This window comes from Gigantopelta aegis, chromosome 5 (genome assembly GCF_016097555.1).
Source record: "Gigantopelta aegis isolate Gae_Host chromosome 5, Gae_host_genome, whole genome shotgun sequence".
Classification (NCBI taxonomy): Eukaryota; Metazoa; Mollusca; class Gastropoda; order Neomphalida; family Peltospiridae; genus Gigantopelta; species Gigantopelta aegis.
Window position 1 is genome coordinate 1,315,779 of NC_054703.1, and position 23,299 is coordinate 1,339,077.

The 23,299-nt window shown below is 39.8% G+C and overlaps 1 protein-coding gene across 2 annotated transcripts in view; it reads left to right on the forward strand.

The window, feature by feature from the left end:
• The first annotated feature begins 5,311 nt into the window (after positions 1-5,311).
• The window catches only part of LOC121373502, a 73,128-nt gene continuing 55,140 nt past the window's right edge, over positions 5,312-23,299 (forward strand). Inside the window, exon 1 of one of the 2 annotated variants that reach the window (XM_041500172.1) lies at positions 5,312-5,411. In XM_041500172.1, the coding sequence (XP_041356106.1) occupies positions 5,380-5,411 (32 nt within the window). In that variant the 5' untranslated portion in view covers positions 5,312-5,379. Of the gene's footprint in view, positions 5,412-21,589; positions 21,713-23,299 lie in introns of those variants that run through there. The other variant, XM_041500171.1, reaches the window with a different exon arrangement.

Genomic DNA, 23,299 nt, shown 5'->3' on the forward strand with positions numbered 1-23,299 from the left:
TGGTTGGTGGTGGTTTGTTTACAGTGAAAAAACCCCTCTAAAACCGGACACCCTCGGAACCAAGTAAAATGTCCGGTTATGAGAGGTATCCGATTTAGAGAGGTCAAGTTTTGTAGTGATTTAAAAAAAAGGACCGAGAAAAATATCCGGTTTGGATAGGAATTCCGGTTACAGAGGGTCGGGTTTTTAGAGGTTTGACTGTATATTCATCGTTACACTCCAACAAACTCTTTACCGCAGTACTGAATATAATGCATACATATATACATGGAGGTCGTTCTAAGCTGGCTGTTCTGTGGTGTTAACTGAAGCGCAAACTGGTTTCAGAAACAGATCTATCGCCCATATGATTAAAAAAAGAAAGAGTAAAGTTTGTTTTATTTAACGACGCCACTAGAGCACATTGATTTTTTTTTATCTTATCACCGGCTATTGGACGTCAAACATATGGTCATTCTGACACTGTTTTTTAAGAGAAAACCCGCTATAGGCTACTCTTTTACGACAGGCAGCAAGGGATCTTTTACTTACGCTTCTCACAGACAGGATAGCACAAACCATGGCCTTTGTTGAACCAGTTATGAATCACTGGTTGGTGCAAGTGGTTTACACCTACCCATTGAGCCTTGCGGAGCACTCATTCAGGGTTTGGAGTCGGTATCTGGATTAAAAATTCCATGCCTCGACTGGGATCCTAACCCAGTACCTACCAGCCTGTAGACCGATGGCCTAACCACGACGCCACCGAGGCCGGTCCTATCTTGGTACATATCAAAGTGATACGTAGCACTTAGAATGAATGAATGAATGTTTAACGACACCCCAGCACGAAAAATACATCGGCTATTGGGTGTCAAACTATGGTAAATGGAAAAAACAATTGATGATCAACATCAATATAAAAATCCAACAGTTAAATAAAACTACAGTGTAAAGAACCGAACAAAAACACAAATATCACAGATAGATACTGACTTTTATTCAAAATTTCAATTTATGCTGTATTGGCCATTCTTAAAGAGAATGTTACACCCCTGCACCACGGTGAGGTTACAGCACACGCAGTTACGTCATCGATTGGCGCACTGCAACCTTACAGGAATGTCATCCAAACGAGTTGAGTGATATAAATTAAGATCGATTATGCGTAATCATTTTCCTTTTGACCGACCGTTCAAAATTGCGCCCAAATTCCTGAATCAAAATTGCGCACCTTTTCTCTTTGGCATATTAACTGTTCCATTCAAAATTCCATAGCACCACCACCACCCTCCCCCGCCTGCTACCGACCTTGGTCGGGCTGCTGGTGCTCCCTTGCACCTGCCAGTGCATGCGGTCCCTCCCCCCTCCCCCCCCCCCCCACATTTCCTGTCATGGACGGAGGAGCCGGCCGAAGCCGGCTCTTGTGCCCATAACAGGCGTGCGCTACAACAGCTTGTTCTGAATGTGCACGTAAAACCCTATGACCTGACCTGACCTGGTAATAAATAGGATATTAAAATCGCTACCATTTTCTATCATGTTTATGTCCCTCTTGAAATAATTTTCATTGTCACTCGCTGAAGCTCGTGACAGATAAACATTATTTTACTCGGGGTATAATTTTTTTTACATTTTTCATTTTGATTTGATCTTGCATTCACATAGTGCACACATACAATGTGGTTATAATTACAATATATATGTGAGAGAAAAAAAAAGTATACATACACAAATATCGTAAGATATACCTATGACTATAAAGCCTGGCCAATATTTTCCCATCTTTTTCTTATTCTGGAAGCTTTTGGTGGAGTATTCCGACGTCATATAACCGTAAATAAAATGTGTTGAGTGCGTCGTTAAATAAAACGTTTCTTTCTTTTTGCTGTGGAGTGCAGCTATAATGAACACAGTTCTAAGTGTTTGTACGACTTAATATGTTCTAAGCATGTTTTTATAATTGGTAGTACCTTTTTAATTCTACATATATGAATATATTGTTTTATTAGTATTAAAGGCATACTGTCACGGATTTAAGGACCTTTAGTGTTGGAAACTAAATCCAGCTATCGCATCACCTTAACTGAACCATGATTGAGTGAAATCCATGTGAACCCTCTCGGCAATTTTAGTTTTTGAATTATGGACCATTGCCATAATTCAATTATTTTTACAAAATATAATTAATAAATGGAGTATGGTGGTTATGAAGATGGTTGAATAAAGTACATTTAGGGACAAATGAAATAATTTTTGTTCATGTAATACTTTGTTAGACCATTAAATAGGTCAGTGGTCTGTGACAATATGCCTTTAAACACAAATTTATGATATCAGATTTTAGAAAATTAATAAAAAGTCTCAAAGGTATAATTATAACATAAACATGATACGAAATAGAAGCTCGTTTAATATCCTGTAAACGTAGTACTTCGGACAATGTTCTCAGTTGTTTGATAAATTATTTAGTATCTAAGGAAAAAAAATGTATTGTGATTCTTTGAACGCGTTTGTCGGTCTACAGGCTGGTAGATGCTGGGTTCGGATCCCAGTCGAGGCATGGGATTTTTAATCCAGATACCAACTCCAAACCCTGAGTGAGTGCTCCGCAAGGCTCAATAGGTAGGTGTAAACCACTTGCACCGACCAGTGATCCATAACTGGTTCAACAAAGGCCATGGTTTGTGCTATCCTGCCTGTGGGAAGCACAAATAAAAGATCCCTTGCTGCTAATCGGAAAGAGTAGCCCATGAAGTGGCGACAGTGGGTTTCCTCTCAAAATCTGTGTGGTCCTCGACCATATGTCTGACGCCATATAACCGTAAATAAAATGTGTTGAGTGCGTCGTTAAATAAAAAACATTTCTTTCTTATTTTCTTTAAACGCGTTTGATGCTGTCTAGGAGCGTCACTACAGCCAATAGTAAAGTGGTCACCTGATGCGCGGTCAGTCTTGGGTCGATCCCCGTCTGTGGACCCATTGAGCTATTTCTCGTTCCAAGCAGTGCACCACGACTGGTATATCAAAGGCCGTGGTATGTGTTATCCTCTCTGTGGGATGTTTCATATAAAAGATAACTTGCTACTGATGGGAAATATAGCTGGTTTCCTCTCTAAGTCAATATGTCAAAATTACGAAATGTTTGACATCCAATACCAGATGCTTAATAAATCCATGTATTGTAATTGTGTCGTTAAACACAATAAACTTTAACTTTAATATTATCTGGAGAGATGGCTTTTGGCAGAAGTAAAATATTTTTAGGATCCTATACAATCATATTGATGTACAAATATCTATCGACGTTTACACAAACAATACTATAGGCGTATTTAAAGCTAAACAAAATAAATTCAGTCATGTATTTTTAAAATATGCAAATAAATTTAATTATAAGATTTGACAGCAATTATATTTTGGTTCATGCAAGTATGAACCGAAAAGGTCAGGACATGTCAGAGGGCTTAACGTGCACGGTCAGAGCAAATTGTTTTAGTGCACGCCTGTCATGGGTATTGGTGCCGGCCTAGGTCGGCTCCTCCGCCCAGAACAGAAAAGGGTCGTGGTGGGTGGGAGAAGAGACCACCTGCAAGTGCAAGTGAGTACCAGCAGCACGTCTGAACTCGATAACAGGCGGGGGGAGGTAGGGATGGTTTTGGTGCTAAGGAATAGGGAAAAAGGTGCGCAATTGAAGGAAATGTGGATAATTTTTGACCGGTTCGCAGAAATGGAAAGGGGGAGCTATATATGTTTTTGAACTTAGTATGCCGAGAGTAGCTCGTTACTGGGACCTAGTTGGTGTTGAGATGTCTCCCTAGGTTGCCCATAGGGACCCTTAAGAGGGCCTGATCTGTGCACACTTTTGTATGACCCACTACGCGGAGTCATACAGCATGCACATTATTTTTACGGTTCATACTTGCATGAACCAAAAACATAATTGCGGTCAATTTTTAATTAAGTTATATAAAGTTACATTTATTACTCAGTTAACTAACCGCCAGGGGCGGCGGAACAGGAGGCTCAAGGATACCTTGGTCCTCCACTTTCCGCTGTCAGTGAGTTCAATGCCATATTTGAAAACCTATAATTCAAAACGTGCCCGAAAAACTTTCCAATAGATCCAGACTCTTTGGGCCATTAAATGTCCCTCCCCCCTCCCCCCCCCCCACCCGAGCTATCAGACTGAGCTATCAGACACACACACACACACACACACACACACACACACACACACACACACACTTTCAAATCACACTGACAGTGCCCTACCCCCTCCCCTTTTTAAATACACTCGCGAGCCCTGGCCTTCAAATTGATTCATTTTAATTTTTTTCATTCCAACTTATTTTCGTACTTATATCCATTTATGGTTGGTTCAAACACACTGTCCTGGGCACACGCCTCAGCTATCTGGCCTGTAGTGAGAGAGAGAGAGAGAGAGAGAGAGAGAGAGAGAGAGAGAGAGAGAGAGAGAGAGAGAGAGAGAGAGAGAGAGAGAGAGAGAGAGAGAGAGAGAGAGAGAGAGAGAGAGAGAGAGAGAGAGAGAGAGAGAGAGAGAGAGAGAGAGAGAAGAAGAAGAAGAAGAAGAAGAGGATGTAGTGGTCTAACACCTACCCATTGAGTCGTTAAAACACGCTCTGGGTGGGAGCCGGTACCGGGCTGCGAACCCTGTACCTACCAGCCTTAAGGCATACTGTCACGGATTTAAGGACCTTATTTATCTAAAAATGAATAATAAATAAAAATTACATTAATTGTTCGAAACCAAATCTAGCTATCGCATCATCTTAACTGAACCATGATGGAGTAAAATCCATGTCAACCCTCTCGGCAATTTTAGTTTTTGAATTATGGACCATTGCCATAATTCAATTATTTGTACAAAATATCATTAATAAATGGAATATGGTTGTTATGAAGATGGTTGAATAAAGTACATTTAAGGACAAATCAAATTACTTTTGTTCAGGTAATACTTTGTTAGACCATTAGATAAGTCAGTGGTCTGTGACAGTATGCCTGTATGTCCGATGGCTCAACCACGACGCCACCGAGGCCGGTCGTGAAATGGATACCAAACACTTGTAAATGTATGCCCGGTATAACTTCTAGTCTCAGAGTGAAACATACGATGTTTTGTGAAATTGCTACAGCTCTATAGTCCGAAAGTTCAATGGTCCGTAGGTTCAATGGTTTCAATGGTCCGAAGGTTCAATGGTCCGAAGGTTCAGTGGTCCAAAGATTCAACAGGCCCGGTTAATGCTGGTTCAACTGTAACGACTTTCTTAAATCGAAGGGACGCGACACGTCACTCTCGACGTGGGGGAATTTAGGAGCGAGGAGATAAAGTGCAGCTGTTGTGATCGTACTGTAAGTGGAAACCCGACGATTACCATGGAATCCATAAACGAGCATTCAGCACACAGGTACATTTATACACAAATTCACCATTGCAGTCGAAATAACAAATAAATATTTTCAAATATTTGCTTTAGACGATATTTGTATGGGGGACGAGACGTAGCCGAGTGGTAAAACGCTCGCTTGGTGCGCGGTCGTCGGTATGGGACCGATCACCGTCGGTGGACCGTATAAACTGTCTAACCCCCTCCCCCCACCCCACCACCCCACCCCTACACACACACCTAAAATTCCTGCATACGTTCCGGAAATTATTCTCCCCTGAGTAACGAAAAAAAGAAAGAAAAACGTTTAACGACACCACTAAAGTAGGGGAAACCGGGGCACAGTGAATCAGAAAAATGATTTTGCCAGTTTTCTTCTTCCTGGTTGTAATGGAGTTTCCATTATATGTTGCATATATAATAGGGGGATGTTGTGTATAAACACAAGCCAGCAGCTCCTTGCTAACTCCCTTATCTTTTTGGTGAGAGACGATTTGTTTTTTCAATTCAAAATGATTCACCGTGCCCCAGTACCGGGGTACAGTGAATAAGCTTCCAGGGCACAGTGAATCACTCATTAAAGCCGCACGCCCTAGTTCCATCCAGCGAAAATAAATTATAATTTGGTTAATCTACAAACCTGTAACACACTTAGATCACGTTTTTATCAAATGGAGTGAAAAAGCAGGCTTTATATCGATAAATACCATGGGAATCCCCATGTCCCAATTGCTTGAAATAATTTTGAAAGTTAGTATTCTGATGTCACCGGTAGATGTCGCTCGAAGCACAACAATGCCTACGTCACGACAAATTTCACAGAGTGCGCACAGACTTGGGGTGCGTTCCTTTCACCTCTCCTGGACATGTTCCAACTGTTCTGTCCTGGTTGTATCCCCTCTCCAGATATCGTAAGAAACATGTCGTATACCCTCAGGATAATTCGGAATGTTTTCAAATTATTTTTAAATCACTGGCCGGATTCTGCAAGTAAGGTTTTGATTGGTGGACATGAGCTCCAACTGGCTGGTGTTAGATCCACATGTAATAGTGGAGCTAATTTTAATTAGATTGGGTTGTATCCCCTCTCCAGATATCGTAAGACTTAGCAAAATTATTGGTTTTAAGGGTTTGTAACGTTTTGTATTGAGACACTTACTTGTCTGAACTTTATTGTTACTGAAAATGTTCACGAATTGTGAAGAAAAATCTCACAAATGAACAACAAGCAAACAACAACAAATCGGATGTTGATTGCGCGAACCGTGCATGAGAAAACAAACCGAACCAAAATGGTAACGGTCACGTGGTATACCAACGTCTGTGACGTTTACACAGGAAGATTCCCTCTAAAAATAGATTGGACCTCGCTTGCTTAACGGTTTTTTCTCGAGTGCGCGCTGTTTTTTAAGAAATACAAAAAATGCATTTCGTGGTTTTACAAACATCAGGATTACCAGGATTACCAAAAAGCACTTCAGGTGAATGGAAATGTGTATTCTAAATAATAAAATGTAAGTAAAGTGCAATTTTATTTGTGAAAAAATGGGTTTAATAGCGAAAATCAACGCCGTAATGGTTAACAAATAGCCGTAACTAGGGTGTGTCCCTTTAACATGAATGGCATTCACTTAATTTGCTTGATTTACATTTATGTAAACTTTAAACATAGTAACAGATCCCACATAGGCTGGTTCATGGTAGATAGATAAAATAACTGTAGGCCTATTGTCCACATTATTTGCCTGCACTTAGGAAAGGGAGTAGGACGTAGCTCAGCGGTAGAGTGTTCGCTCATGGTGTGGTGGGTGGTCGTATCAATTCTACATGGTGGACCCATTGAGCTATTTCTCGTTCCAGCCAGTGCTGCACAACTAGTGCATCAAGGGCCATAGTATGTGTTATCCTGTCTATTGGAATGTGCATATAAAAGATCCCTTGCTACTAATCGGAAACAGTAGCCCATGTGGCGCAGCAGGTTTCCTTTCTCACTATCAGAATGGTACTTAACCATATGCCTGACGCCATATAACAGTAAATAATATGTGGCGAGAGAGCCGTTAAATAAGGCATCTCTCTCTCTCACTTCGGAAATGCCCAGTACAAATGGGGGCAGAGCATTTATGATTTTGTTGATTCCCTCAAAGTGTGCCAGTAAGTCATGACGAGGACACTTCTAAACACTTTAATTTCTAAACTTTTACAAGCAGACAACACCATTGATTGTTTCCAATCCTTGTTACCTTAATTAAAAAGGTGTATGGGCTTTTGACGAACATATTATTTTCATGCGGGGCACAGTGAATCACACAAGTAGTGATTCATTGTGCCCCGATTCACTGTGCCCCATATGCACTCATTAACCTAAACTACCTCATAAGCTCACGTGCTGCTTTAGTTTGAAGGAAACACCCCTTCAGTAATATCACAAACAGACACTCTAAATAATACATCATAACTGGTTTAATACTTGTGGATGATCTACAAGATATGGCACACAAATCTTAAGTTGTGAAATTTACTTTTGACACATAAAAACATACTTCCCCTTGTTATTTTGTTCTGTAGATTTTTCAAAGTCTCAAACTGACAATTCGTGCATGGGTATACCCCAAACACATAAAGTGATGACATCATCTCAGGATTCCCTCAAGGCAGTGATACCAAAATAGCTCTGATTCACTGTGCCCCTACATGGATTTATTAATCATCGGCTATTGGACATTAGCTATTTTGTTATTCTGACATAGAGTCTTAGAGAGGAAATCCGCTACATGTTTTCATTAGTAGCAAGGGATCTTTAATATGCACCATCACAATAAACAGGATAGCACATACCACGGTCTTTGATATACCAGTCGTGGTGAACTGACTGAAGCGAGAAATAGCTCAATGGGCCCACAGATGGGGATCGATCTCAGACCGACCACGCATCAAGCGAGTACTTTAGCGCAGTGCAGTGACCGTAATCTATGTTCCAAAATCTAATGTTTTCTTACCGGCCTCGATGGCGTCGTGGTTAGGCCATCGGTCTACAGGCTGGTAGGTACTGGGTTCGGATCCTAGTCGAGGCATGGGATTTTTAATCCAGATACAGACTCCAAACCCCGAGTGAGTGCTCCGCAAGGCTCAGTGGGTAGGTGTAAACCACTTGCACCGACCAGTGATCCATAATTGGTTCAACAAAGGCCGTGGTTTGTGCTATCCTGCCTGTGGGAAGCGCAAATAAAAGATCCCTTGCTGCTAATCGGAAAGAGTAGCCCATGTAGTGGCGACAGCGGGTTTCCTCTCAAAATCTGTGTGGTCCATAACCATATGTCTGACGCCATATAACCGTAAATAAAATGTGTTGAGTGCGTCGTTAAATAAAACATTTCTTTCTTTCTTTCTTTCTTTCTAATGTTTTCTTATATATAAACTAACAACTTAACTGTTATTGCTAGAGTGCTGCACCAGTAACATTTATCACAAAGAATAAAAAAAAAAAAAAAAAAAAAAAAAATAATAAAACGCCCACAAAACCCCCCACCACACGCACACACGCGAAAACATCACCATAAAAGCTTATAGAAATATATTTGAACACTTTTAAAAATACGTGCTAATTTCGCTCTCTTCAGCCATTAAGATACTTAAAGGCGCTCAATCACAGATTTAGTGGGCCTTATTTCTCTAAATATGGATTATAAATGACAATTACATTAATTTGGAATACCACACCTCGCTATTGTATTGCACAAAACATTTTAATTGAACCATGATTGAGGGAATCCCATGACAACCTGTGAGCAGCTTAATTTCTAAAAATTGGAACTCTTTTATTAGGAGTCCGAAACGTACGACAAAACCGAGTATTGATGAGGCTATATATACGACAGCCGTGTAAAGTACCTTTGAATTGTATATACAGTGCACGGCCGCCGTAGAGACTTCAAAATAATTTAAAATATATTATTTTTTGACAACACCCCCCCCCCCCCCCCCCAAAAAAAAAAAAAAAAACCCCACAAAAACCCCCACAAAAAACAACAAAAAAACACACAAAAAACACAACAACTAACAAACAAAAAAACGACAAACAAACAAACAAACAAAACCCCCAACAAAAACACGGCGAATACGCTGAAATAAAATAATAAATAGTTGGAACATAAACTCACGATTTTTGTTTATTATTATTATTTGTTTTGTTTATTTTTTTTTATTATTTTTTTTTTTAGGTTTTTTTTTTACGGAGCTATCGTACACAGGACCACTACGGGCGCGTTTGCAGGAATTTTAGCGGGGGTGGGGGTGGGGGTGGTGTGGGGTGGTGTCTAGACTGAGGTGAGCAACGTTTATAGGGGGTGACACGCTCCGCCGGACAATTATCGGGGGAAAAAACAACAGAAAACCAAATTTGCTTAAGCATGGGATTGAGCAAGCGATTATTATTATTATTTATTTTTATTTTATTTATTTTGGGGGGATGAGTGGGGAGCGAGGGTTATTTTGTTGTTTAATTTGTTTGTTGTTTGTTTTTGTTTGTTTGTTTGTTTTTTTGGGTGGGTTTTTTTTACGGAGCTCCTTACACAGTACCACTGCAGACGCGTGTGCAGGGATTTTAGCATGGGGAGGAGATCTACACGGAGGTGAGCGAAGTTTATGGTGAGGAATCGAGATATGTTCCCCGAAAAATGTATCACAAAAAAAAATTGCCTGTACAAGGAGATGGGTATGTGCCTGCCTAGGCAAAAAACATTGTGGCACAATCATATTTGCTTAATACACAACATAATGTTCTCTAACCGTACCGATCTGCGAAACTATCTAAACTGTTAGTACTGTTCCCGAAACATAGTTATTAATTATGCTTATCTGTAACAATAATGGTACATTGACGGTTCGAAAACACGCTGCTTAAGAATTATTTTGTTCTATCTGCACTTTTTCGAAATGTTGGGAAATTGAGTTTGAAAGTTTGAGGTGTTGGTATTACTAAATAAGCTTTTATTACAAGGCAGCAGGTATATCGTATGTATTTTTAACTTGAACACTGTCAATTGGGCATATAAAACTCGACAAAATATTAGTAAATACTCCATAACAACAAAATAAGACTTTGAGATAGAACATAATAATTACAACAAATGAAACTTACGCAGTACATTATGCTGTTTTATCTGCTTTACAATAGATTTGCCCATAGGTTTGTTATAAAGTGGAATAGTCAATGAAAATTTCACATTTTCTTTATCCTGCAGCTTCCAGTAAGTGAAAACATATTTCGTAAAGATCAAATATTTTTTATTAAATTATATCCATGTAACAAATAGAATTTTTTTTTTACATGCAGAAGAAAAGGGATCCGATGGTAAACAACTACAACATGTACATGTAATCTCGACTGTAGTAAATAAGAGAATCATGATTTAGACGGTGGTAGGTACAACTGTAACTATAACTGTAAACGTAAATGTAACTGTAAACTTCAACTATAGCTTCATCTGCAGCTGAAACTGCAACTGCAACTTTAACTAACTGTACCTATAATTGTGACTGTAACTATACATGTAGGGTGGACTGCATGTATGCCTTGTTATCTAACGGTATGAATTTAAGCATGGATTTATGATTTTGTCTTTTCTTAACTGTGGAATCGGTTTTAACACAGACGGGGTTGGGAGTTAGAACTTAATGTTTTGGTTTCTTGCTTTTTGTCGAAGATTACCTTTATCTTCCTCACCATAAAATGTGCTACTTTGGGTTTCTGAGATGAAATACTGATCATTTTCAATTTTGTGAAGGGTATATCATGAAACTTTAGGCATTTTGATATAGACTGATAATCTAAGAACATGTTGGCTTTCATTTGAATGATTACCATAGGCTGTCTACCGACTTGTTTAAATAAACGAACAAAACTCAATGGGCTATAGTGCTCTTTGACCTTTAATGTCTTTTCCTTCAATTTTGCTGTGGAGATTATCTACTTCCTGAATTGAAGAGAACCCTGGTTCACAAATATTTTGCTGAATAATTTGGACTCTAGATCTGCCGATAAACGCTTTCAATGCAGTGAGCGTGATAGAGTTTCTGTTTTGTGTGACACATGAATCGAACAATCGGGGGAATTTGTTACAAACCTATCTAGGATTGCAATCAATACACTTGTCTACAACAACAGTAAACTCGTCATGACGCGGGAACAAGTCAATGACATTTCAGTAGAGGATCCAAGGGGTGCGAATGACAATTTATATTCTGAATACATTGTAATGAAACTTTGCATGTGTTTACTTCGACATTCCATTTTGGTTACAAACACAATAAACATGTTCTTGGAGATATATTTGTACCTGATTTCAATAGATTAAGATGACCGGTTCTGAACTTACCATCATCAAAGGATTTTGGTGTCAGATGTCATGTTTGTTAACATATGACTGGTCAGTTAAGATAGAACAGTTTAACATTAGGATCGAGTGATTATTTTGAGATAGAACAAAATAATGCCGTTAATATCTTTATTACAAGTAACAGTTTGCACCTGAAACCGGTTTCATCTTCAAGATTATAATGTCAGCTTTCCAATGATATCCATAATTCCATTTGACCCAATTTCGTCGATAGAGCAGTATAATTCTCAAGCAGCGAACAGAAAGACCATCAACACATTTTATTTACAGTTATATGGCGTCATACATATGGTTAAGGACCACACAGATTTTGAGAGGAAACCCGCTGTCGCCACTACATGGGCTACTCTTTCCGATTAGCAGCAAGGGATCTTTTATTTGCGCTTCCCACAGGCAGGATAGCACAAACCATGGCGTTTGTTGAACCAGTTATGGATCACTGGTCGGTGCAAGTAGTTTACACCTACCCATTGAGCCTTGCGGAGCACTCACTCAGGGTTTGGAGTCGGTATCTGGATTAAAAATCCCATGCCTCGACTGGGATCCGAAACCGGTACCTACCAGCCTGTAGACCGATGGCCTAACCACGACGCCACCGAGGCCGGTCAAGCAGCGAACAGATAATACGCTTCCTTCCGATTGTTTCCAGTTACAAGCCCCCGCTGTTAGTTTGTGTACTGTCCGTAGTTGGTGTGTATTTTATTTTTCAGATAATCTCAGAAGCTGATAATTTTATTTATTTATATGTATTCATTCATTCATATATAATAATAATAATAATAATAATAATAATAATAATAATTATTATTATTATTATTATTATTATTATTATTATTATTATTATTATAGTACTGCAGGGCAATATTACGCTATTCATATAGGGTAGCAGGGTAAAATGGGTATGGCGCCATACCCAAATTGTATTGCAAATTTTTTAAGTTAACCTTGACAAAATTAATGACTCTTTATTATTACTGTGTGATTTTCATAACCCTAACCCTACACCTAACGCTTATTATTTTTTTGGGGAGGCCCCCATACCCTCTATCCACTGCTGTTGCATTCAGAAAACACATTGTAAATATTTAATTTCATAGCGCCATACCAACAAATATTTTTCCGGCAAAAACATTGGGTAGGTGTCTATGGAAAACGTACACAAAAGGGTACGCTAGATTCATATTCAATCCCCATTCCCCTGTTTGTACTTAGTATGTATTCCTCTTGTTCCAAGTGGTTCGGCAATATGGATCAATCAAATATTTATTTACCGCCTATATACATTTTTGCTGTGTTTATAGGCAGCCCTCGTTAGCGGAGGCCATATACACGGCCGTCGTATATATAGCCACTTCGTATATAAACACCGTCTAGTACACAGTATTCTTTAAAAATGTAGTAATTCCTATTCCAAGCCATTTTGAATTACCCATGGGGTTATGGCATATTTATATAATAATACATTTGACGAACTGAAAAATGAATGCGGTGATTAGGTGTTTAGATTTTGCCGCGAACAAACGATAAATTTATCTGTGCATGCAAAGGCCTAACTTTTCGAATCGTCGCCGTTTAAAATGCTTCTGTTGCTAAAATAAAATAATGTATAAGCTTATTATCATTCAGTATGTTTATATATCTCTTTATAACTTATTTTCATTGTTTTTTTTCCGATTTACCCTACGTCGCATAGGACGGTCAAGCGTTCTCGTTACAAATGGCAAATTGTTTTGACATTTCAGTTTTTCGGGGGGTTGCCCATCACGTGACTACAAAAATAATACGTCACACCTCTTCGCTCCAAATAGCCGTTATTTTTTCCTGAATTATGGACCGTTGACATAATTCAATTATTTTTACAAAATATCAGTAATTATTTGTTTATGGTAGTTATGTAGATGGTTAAATAAAGTACTTTTAGCGACAAATCAAATGTATATATTTTAAGATAATACTTTGTTAGGTCATTAATTAGGTCAACCATCCATGACAGAGCGACTTTAACTCACAGACTGTTTATCAAGTGTGGTTTTAAAATCTATATACAATGTATAGAATCACAGTAAAACGTTTTCCAGTTGTTGTTCTTTAAATAGAATATAAACACAATGTTATCTTTTAATGGCATTTCGTTGTCAAGCATGTGGAGCGTGACGTGACAAGGATGGTCATTAGTTTTACTGGGTCACAGGATCGATCCTCGTCGAAGGACTCTGGTTTTACCCACGTCCAGAATAGTGGCATACGTCAGTGTCCGTGGTATGTACTGTCCTGTGTGATGGAAAGTGGAAATAAAAATAATTTAAAAGGACCCCTTGCTGCTATTTCGATATGAGTAGTTTTGTGTATCCACATCCCGACAAGTGTAAAAAAAAGAGTTTGTTTTGTTTAACGACACCACTAGAGCCACTGTCAAACATTTGATATTTCTGACTCGTAGTCATCAGAGGAAATCCGCTACATTTTTCTTAATGTAGCAAGGGATCTTTTATATGCACTTTCCCACAGACATGAACGCACATACCAAGGCCTTTGACCAGTTGTGGTGAACTGGTTGGAACGAGAAAAACCCAATCAGCTGAATGGATCCACCGAGGTGGTTCATTCCTGCAAAGCAATCACCTCACGAGAGCACTCAACCAACTGAGTTAAAATCCCGCCAAGACAAGTGTGGTAAGTACTGTCCTGTCTGTTGCAAAGTGAATATAAACGATTTAAAAAGATCCATTGCTACTGTTTCGATAGAGGTGGTCTGTTTGTGTGGCCGGAGCGGGTTTCCTCTCTTTGTCTCGACAAAGAGTCGAAATAACACCATGTTACACCGAGGGGCGAGACGTAGCCCAGTGGTAAAGCGCTCGCTTGATGCGCGGTCGGTTTGGGATCGATCTTAGTCGGTGGGTCCGTTGGGCTATTTCTCGCTCCAGCCAATATCTGTGTGGTTCTTAACCATATGTCCGACGCCATATAACCGTAAATAAAATGTGCTGAGTGCGTCGTTAAATAAAACATTTCCTTTCTTTCTTTCTTTCCATGTTAGACCCAGAATAGACGTAATTTAAAATGTGTTGAGTTATCGTTAAACACATCTTCATTGATCTGAAACCATTTCGGTGGATCCATTCAACTGATTGTTGTTGTTGTTGTTTTTCTCGTTCCAACCAGTGCACCTGGAAAGTGCATATATAAGATCCCTTGCTGCATTAGGAAACATGTTACAAGTTTCCTCTAATGACTACGAGTCAGAATTATCAAGTGTTTGACATTCAATAGCCGATGATTAATATATCAATGTGGTGTCGTTACACAAAACAAACTTCTTCTTCTTCCAATAGCCGATGGTCAGTTAATCAGTGTGTTCTCTAGTGGTGTCGTTAAACAAAACAAACTTCTTCTTCTTCCAACAGCCGATGGTCAGTTAATCAGTGTGTTCTCTAGTGGTGTCGTTAAACAAAAACAAAACAAAAACAAACTCATTGATGTAGTTTGTGAATGAGAAAAGCAAGGGGGCGGGGCGTAGACCCGCGATAAAGTGAACATCTGGTGTGCCATCGATCTGGGATCGATTCCCGTCGATGGTTCCATTGGGCTACGTCTCGTTTCATCAGTGCTGCACAAATGGTGTAACAAAGGCCATTATAGTTATGTACAATGCTGTCTTTGGGATACTGCATATTCTAAAGAGCAGCCCATGCCGTGACCGGAGCGGGTTTCTTCTCCATAGGCATACGGGCTCCCATTTTTGTTTGGGGATAGGCTGCTTTTTTGCCCGAATTAAACGGAAATGCCTGAGTCTAGATAACAACATTTATTCATATTAGCTATTAGTATTTCTCGCTCCAGCCAGTGCATCACGACTGGTGTGTGTGTGTGTGTGTGTGTGTGTGTGTGTGTGTGTGTGTGTGTGTGTGTGTGTGTCTGAATCTCTCTCTCTCTGTCTCTCTCTCTCTCTCTCTCTCTCTCTCTCTCTCTCTGTCGCTCTCTCTCTCTCTGTCGCTCTCTCTCTCTCTCTCTCTCTCTCTCTCTCTCTGTCGCTGTGTCTCTCTCTCTGTCGCTGTCTCTCTCTCTCTCTCTCTCTCTCTCTCTCTCTCTCTCTCTCTCTCTCTCTCTCTCTCTCTCTCTCTCTCTCTCTCTCTCTCTCTCTCTGTCTCTCTCCTCCATACGCATACGGGCTCCCATTTTTGTTTGGGAATAGGCTGCTTTTTTGTCCGAATTAAACGGAAATGCCTGAATCTAGATAACAACATTTATTCATATTAGGTATTAGTATTTCTCGCTCCAACCAGTGCATCACGACTGGTGTATGAAAGGCCGTGGTATGTGCTATCCTGTATGTGGGATGGTGCATATAGATGATCCATTGCTGCTAATCGAAGAAGAGTAGCCCATGAAGTGGCGACAACGGGTTTCCACGCTTAGTATCCGTGTGGTCCTTAATCATAATATATCCGACGCCATATAACCGTAAATGAAATGTGTTGAGTGCGTCGTTAAATAAAACATTTTCCACAAGAGACTTGTAGAACCTATAGAGATGTCCCGTTCCAAAAGGAACACCCCTCTCTGTCTCTCTTTGACGCTGTGTTGTGTGTGTGTGTGTGTGTGTGTGTGTGTGTGTGTGTGTGTGTGTGTGTGTGTGTGAATATATCTCTCTCTCTGTCTCTCTCTCTGTCTCTCTCTCTGTCTCTCTCTCTCTCTCTCTCTCTCTCTCTCTCTCTCTCTCTCTCTCTCTCTCTACTTTTGTTTCTCTCCCTCTCCATATACATCATCTATCATATTCAGAAATAGAAGCCAGCTAAAAGAAAATTATTTGCGTTTATTAACAAAATTTTCCTCCAGGACCTTGAATCTTCTAATGCTTGTCAAAATGGAACCGCCCCTTGACCTTGGTGTCGAGTTTTAACAATTATCCATTAATCAACAGAACTAGAGCGTATCATTTGACCTACGATATCAGTTAACAACTTAACAACACAAGAGGTGTACGTTCAAACTTCGAATATGATACCATCTATTATACAGTCAAACCTAAACTATCCACATCTAAAACAAAGTTTGTTTTGTTTAACGACACCACTAGAGCACATTGATTTTTTAATCATCGTCTATTGGATGTCAAACATATGGTCATTTTGACACAGTCATAGAGAGGAAACCTGCTACATTTTAAAATTAGACAGGATGGCACATACAACTTCCTTTGATATACCAGTCGTGGTGCACTGGGTGGAACGAGAAATAGCCCGATAGACCCACCGACGGAGATTGACCCGAGTCCGACCGCGCGTCAGTTGAGCTCTTTACCATTGGCTACGCCCCGCCCATATTTACATCTGGTCTACGTTCAGCCAGACTTTTGTTGCTAAACATTTGCAAACTATTTGGACTGGTTCTCGGAGTGGTCTTTCAGTTTAATGTCTAGCGTAACACCCGGTCTAGCAAACGTTAGCAAAACAACGGCTAGCTGAACTTAATCCTCTTATAACTTAGAGAATCACTTGTTTCAACAGTTAAAATGTGTTTTGTTTCACAACACCACTAGAGCACATTCATATGTTAATAATCGGCTATTGGATGTCAAACATTTGGTTAATCTTAAATTGCATTTATTCAAGGACAGGACAGCACATACCTTGACCTTTGATATACCAGTCTTTGGGCACTGGTTGGGACGTGGAAAAACAATCACACAATTTGGCCTCCTGGGAGTTTTGATCCTACGACGCAGGCACCTCAGGCGAACGCTTTTCACCTGAGCCAAATTCCGCATCAAGTACATCGCTATTGTCCTAAAACTTCCAAATATAAAGGGCGAGACGAAGCCCAGTTGTAAAGCTCTCGCTTGATGCGCGGATGGTTTGGGATTGATCCCAGCCATTGGGTCTATTGGTTTATTTCTCGTTCCAGCCAGTACACCACGACTGGTACACCAAAGGCCGTGGTATGTCCTATCCTGTCTATGGGATGGTGCATATAAAAGATCCCATGCTGCTAATCGAAAAGAGTAACCCATGAAGTGGCGACAGCGGGTTTCCTCCCTCAGTATCTGTGTGGTCCTTAACCATATGTCCGACGCCATATAACCGTAAATAAAATGTGTTGAGTGCGTCGTTAAATAAACCATTTCCTTCCTTCCATATATATAGTATAGGCCGGCTTGGGATATGCAGCCTTTCTCTAATACTTTTTAAGGGGTAGGGTGGGACGTCGCCCAGTGGTAAAGCGCACGCTTTGATGCGCTTTCGGTCTAGGTTTGACGCCCGTCGGTTTGACCCATTGAGGTATTTTTCGTTCCAGTTAGTTCTCCGCAACAAAGGCCGTGGTATGTAGTATCCTGTCTGTGGCCATGTGGTGCTGCATATTAAAAATCAACTGCTTCTAATTAATCGAAAAGAGTTGCCCATTGCCTGGAAGCAGCGGGTTTATTCTCTCATTAATGCATGTTCCAGCCAATGCACCACGACTGGTATATCAAAGGTATTGGTATGTGCTGTCCTGTTTGTGGGATGGTGCATATATAAAAGATTCCTTGCTACTAATGGAAAAGTGTAGCGGCTTTCCTCTCTATGACTGTATGCCACAATTACCAATTGTTTGATTCCCAACAGCCGATGATTAATAAATCTATGTGCTCTAGTGGTGTCGTTAAAAAAACAAATAAACTCATTAACATGTGGTCCTTAACTATATTATATACGACGCCCTATAACTGTAACAAAAATGTGCGTTAGTAAATAAAACATCCCTTCCCTCTTTAAGGGCCCGGACGTAGCCCAGTGGTAGAGCGCTCGCTTGATGCGCGGTCGGTTCGGGATCGATCCCCGTCGGTGGGCCCATTGGGCTATTTCTCGTTTCAGCCAGTGCTGTTATACAAGTGACACTATACCATTTGCACAGTTGTTATCAGTTAGTACTACATATAACAAGTAACTTCAAACCAATGGGTTATTCAAATACTACAGAGGTAAACCTGCGTGTGATCATCAAAGAAAGATTTCAAAAAGCGTATCAGAATTTTGTATTTTATTTTGTTTTGTTAATGACGAACTATTTCCTAAACCGGACTATGGCTACTACAACAAGCAACGACACGACACATGGTGGTTTAACAATTACGGAAAAATCGAGCGAAGGAAGGAAGGAAATGTTTTATTTAATGACGCACTCAACACATCTTATTTACGGTTATATGGCGTCAGACATATGGTTAAGGACCACACATATATTGAGAGAGGAAACCCGCTGTCGCCACTTCATAGGCTACTCTATTCAAATAGCAGCAAAGGATTTTTTATATGCACCATCTCACAGACAGGATAGAACATACCACGGCCTTTGTTACACCAGTTGTGGAGCACTGGCTGGAACGAGAAATAGCCCAATGGGCCTACTGACGGGGATCGATCCCAAACCGACCGCGCATCAAGCTGGAATACGTCTCGCCCCTCAAGCGAAGGAGTTAAAAGTTAAAGTTTATTTTGTTTCATGACACTACTAGAGCACATTGATTTATTAATCATCAGCTATTGGATGTCAAACATTTGATAACATTGACATATCGTATTAGAGAGGAAACCCGCTAATATTTCCATTGCTAGCAAGGGATGTTTGTTATATGCACTATCCCACAGACATGATACCACGACCTTTGATATATACCATTCGTGATGTACTGGCCGGAATGAGACGAGGATCGATCCCAGACCGATCACGCTAGCGCTTTAACACTTGGCTACGTGCCGCCCATTTAGTAAAGGACAGTGACATACACGTTTGTTGTTTAACGACACCAGTGGAGCACATCGACTATTGAAAAGAAAGGAATGTTTTATTTAACGACGCACTCAACACATTTTATTTACGGTTATATGGCGTCAGACATATAGTTAAGGACCACACAGATTTTGAGAGGAAACCCGCTGTCGCCATTACATAGGCTACTCTTTCCGATTAACAGCAAGGGATCTTTTATTTGCGCTTCTCACAGACCGGATAGCACAAACCATGGCCTTTGTTGAACCGGTTATGGATCACTGGTCGGTGCAAGTGGTTTACACCTACCCATTGAGCCTTGCGGAGCACTCACTCAGGGTTTGGAGTCGGTATCTGGATTAAAAATCCCATGCCTCGACTGGGATCCGAACCCAGTACCTACCAGCCTGTAGACCGATGGCCTAACCACAACGTCACCGAGGCCGGTCCATCGGCTATTGGATGTCGGAGTCATGAGAGGAAACCCACTAAAAAAAATTCTAATGCAGAAAGGCATCTTTTATATGCACTTTCCCACAGCCAGGAAAACCACGGCCTTTGTCCAGTTGTGGTGCACTGGTTGGAACGAGAAAAACCCAACCAGCTGAATGGATCCACCGAGGTGGTTCGATTATGCTACGCAAGCACCTCAAGCAAGCACTCAACCCACTGAGCTAAATCCGGCCCCCAGTTACATGGGTTACAGCCGGGAAAGAAGGAAATGTTTTATTTAACGACGCACTCAACACATTTTATTTACGGATATATGGCGTCAGACAAATGGTTGAGGACCATACAGATATTGAGAGAGGAAACCCGCTGTCGCCACTTCATGGGCTACTCTTTTCGAATAGCAGCAAGGGATCTTTTATATGCGCCATCCCACAGACAGGATAGTACATACCACGTGCTTTTGTTCCATCAGTTGTGGAGCACTGGCTGGAACGAGAAATAGCCCAATGGGTCCACCGATGGGGATAGATCCTAGACCGACCGCGCATCAAGCGAACGCTTTACCACTGGCTTAGTCCCGCCCACAGCAGGGGGAAAGTTTGGGTAGGTTTCTTTCAAGATGTACGTCACGTTTTCCAGATAATGTCGCATTTTATTCATGAAGTAGATGTAGCCAGCCGTGACCAGTATGTTCTAATACATATGTTTTTTATTACCGAAATAATGTAGATCATATTTCGTCACAGTGACCTTGAAAGTGAGGGGAGCTAACAGCATGTTTGCACAAATAAAGTGTGTGTGTGTGTGTGTGTGTGTAGGGTGTGTGTGTGTGTGGAGGGGGGGTGCGTTTAGCGTTAAGGGGATTTGACACCTAATAGCCGATCTCCAGTTTTGTGCCGCGGTGTCGTTGAAGATTCATTCCTACATTCATTCACTCACTCACTCACTCACTCACTCACTCACTCACTCACTCACTCACTCACTCACTCACACATTCATTCATTCACTCACTCACTCACTCACTCACTCACTCACTCACTCATTCATTCATTCATTCATACATTCATACATTCATTCATTCACTCACTCACTCACTCACTCACTCACTCACTCACTCACTCACTCACTCACTCATTCATTCATTCATTCATACATTCATTCATTCATTCTCTTTAAAGGGCGGGATGTAGCCCGGTGGTAAAGCGCTCACTTGATGAGCGGTCGGTCTGGGATCGATCCCCGTCGGTGGGCCCATTGGGCTATTTCTCGTTCCAGCCAGTGCACCACGACTGGTATATCAAAGGCCGTGATATGTGCTATCCTGTCTGTGAGATGATGCACATTAAAAAATCCCTTGCTGCTAATGGATAAAATTAGCGGGTTTCCTCTCTAAGACCATATATCAAAATTACCAAATGTCTGCAATACAGTAGCCGATGATTAATAAATCAATGTGCTCTAGTGGTGTCGTTAAACAAAACAAACATTAACTTTGTTACACCAGTTGTGGCGCACTGGCTCGAACGAGAACTGTTGACCAGTCCCTTGCAGGTTATTAACCTAGATTCCAGTTTTAACTGCCGTCTGAAACATCAGTGGCTTTTATGACACGCGAGGGCTCTAACTTACATTCGGGGGTTAAAAAGCGAGGATACAAAAGGTGAATGATTTGTGTGGGTGCTGCAAAACTATGGAGACCATAGATGAACATTCAGCAACGAGGTAAAAAAAAAAAAAGAAACTTCTATTTTTAAAGCATCTATACAGAGAAAAGAACAGTTAGTAGTTGCTTAAAATAATATGTAACATTGGAGGGGGGAGGGAGAGAGAGAGAGAGAGAGAGAGAGAGAGAGAGAGAGAGAGAGAGAGAGAGAGAGAGAGAGAGAGAGAGAGAGAGAGAGAGAGAGAGAGAGAGAGAGAGAGAGAGAGAGAGAGAGAGAGAGAATAGTTAAACAGACAGAATGTTTCTAAAATGTTTTTATTCATTTAAAAACGTCTGAAGCATTTTTTATAAAAGAGACCATGGCAGAGAATGATAAGCTTTCTCAAAATATATTAATAATAAATGTTTTGGTATATTATGTATATTTTCGTCTATATATTTTCCTTTGATAAATCAACTTTGGTCTTATCTTCAATAATTGTATCTGAAGTGTTGGGTTTTTATTTATTTATTATTTTTTGTTGTTTGTTTTTGTCATGTTTGCAATGCCAGTTATCAACTGTTACGTTTTCTACTATTATTTTCAAGTTATTAGAAATAAAATTAAAATCTAACCTAGGATAGCCTGCATATCTCCTTAAAACTAAATACAGTGTCTTAAATGGATCTGCCAAATCAAATACCTCTAAATTTTCCAGTGGTGTGTATATGTATTAGAATTTGGATGACTTATGTGCAAGTAGTCACTAACATGCACATTTTTGTTTAAAACTAAATTAAAATGTCCATGAATTATACTATTCATTGTCAGAGGCCTCGATGAATTTCAGTAATTTTGTTAAAAGGTGTATTTATCATCATCAGGTCGATATATTTATAAATGTTATCTTGTTATCATTTATTATAATTACTTCAATTATATAATTTCCCGAATTAGCTGTTTTATTTATTTTACATTCAGAATTATTATCACAATAACTACGCCTTTACAGTTACTAAAGTATTAAATAAATAAGCACGTATAACTCCACTGGGTATAGTTCAAGTTCCTCAAAGGGACAATCCTGAGTTTGCTACAATTGTTACGATGTTATCGACTAACAGAGACTTTTTAACGAATATAATTACATATCAAATATATTTTTCTGCATAAAATACAAGTGGCTGGATATTAAACGTGTTTCTGATCGTTCTAATATTTGTACTAGGTTAAATTTCATTTTCTTTCCTAAAATATATTATTTTCGTTCGTATGAAATTATTTGAAGACAAAATCCAGTTTGGGCTTCTTACAAATATTAAGACGACCAGAAAGACAGTGAATATACAGACACTGATATTCTAAATAAGAAAATATATTTAATATGTAAGTTTAATCGATAAAATATTTTATTAGTCGGAAAGATCTTACAATGCAGCAAATTCAGGAATGTCCCTTTAATAAAATAAACAATAAATATTAAGAATTATTTTTCAAATAATTTATAATACTTCTAAATGCATTTTATGTGGTCAAGCAAAGAGACGTATCCCTAGGTCTAGGGTCTTTATCTTAAACACAGTTTGATATATTGCGACATGTGGGCTTTTAAACATTACTGCCAAGCAAAACAATCGATATAACCTTTGTATAAAAACATTTTGAC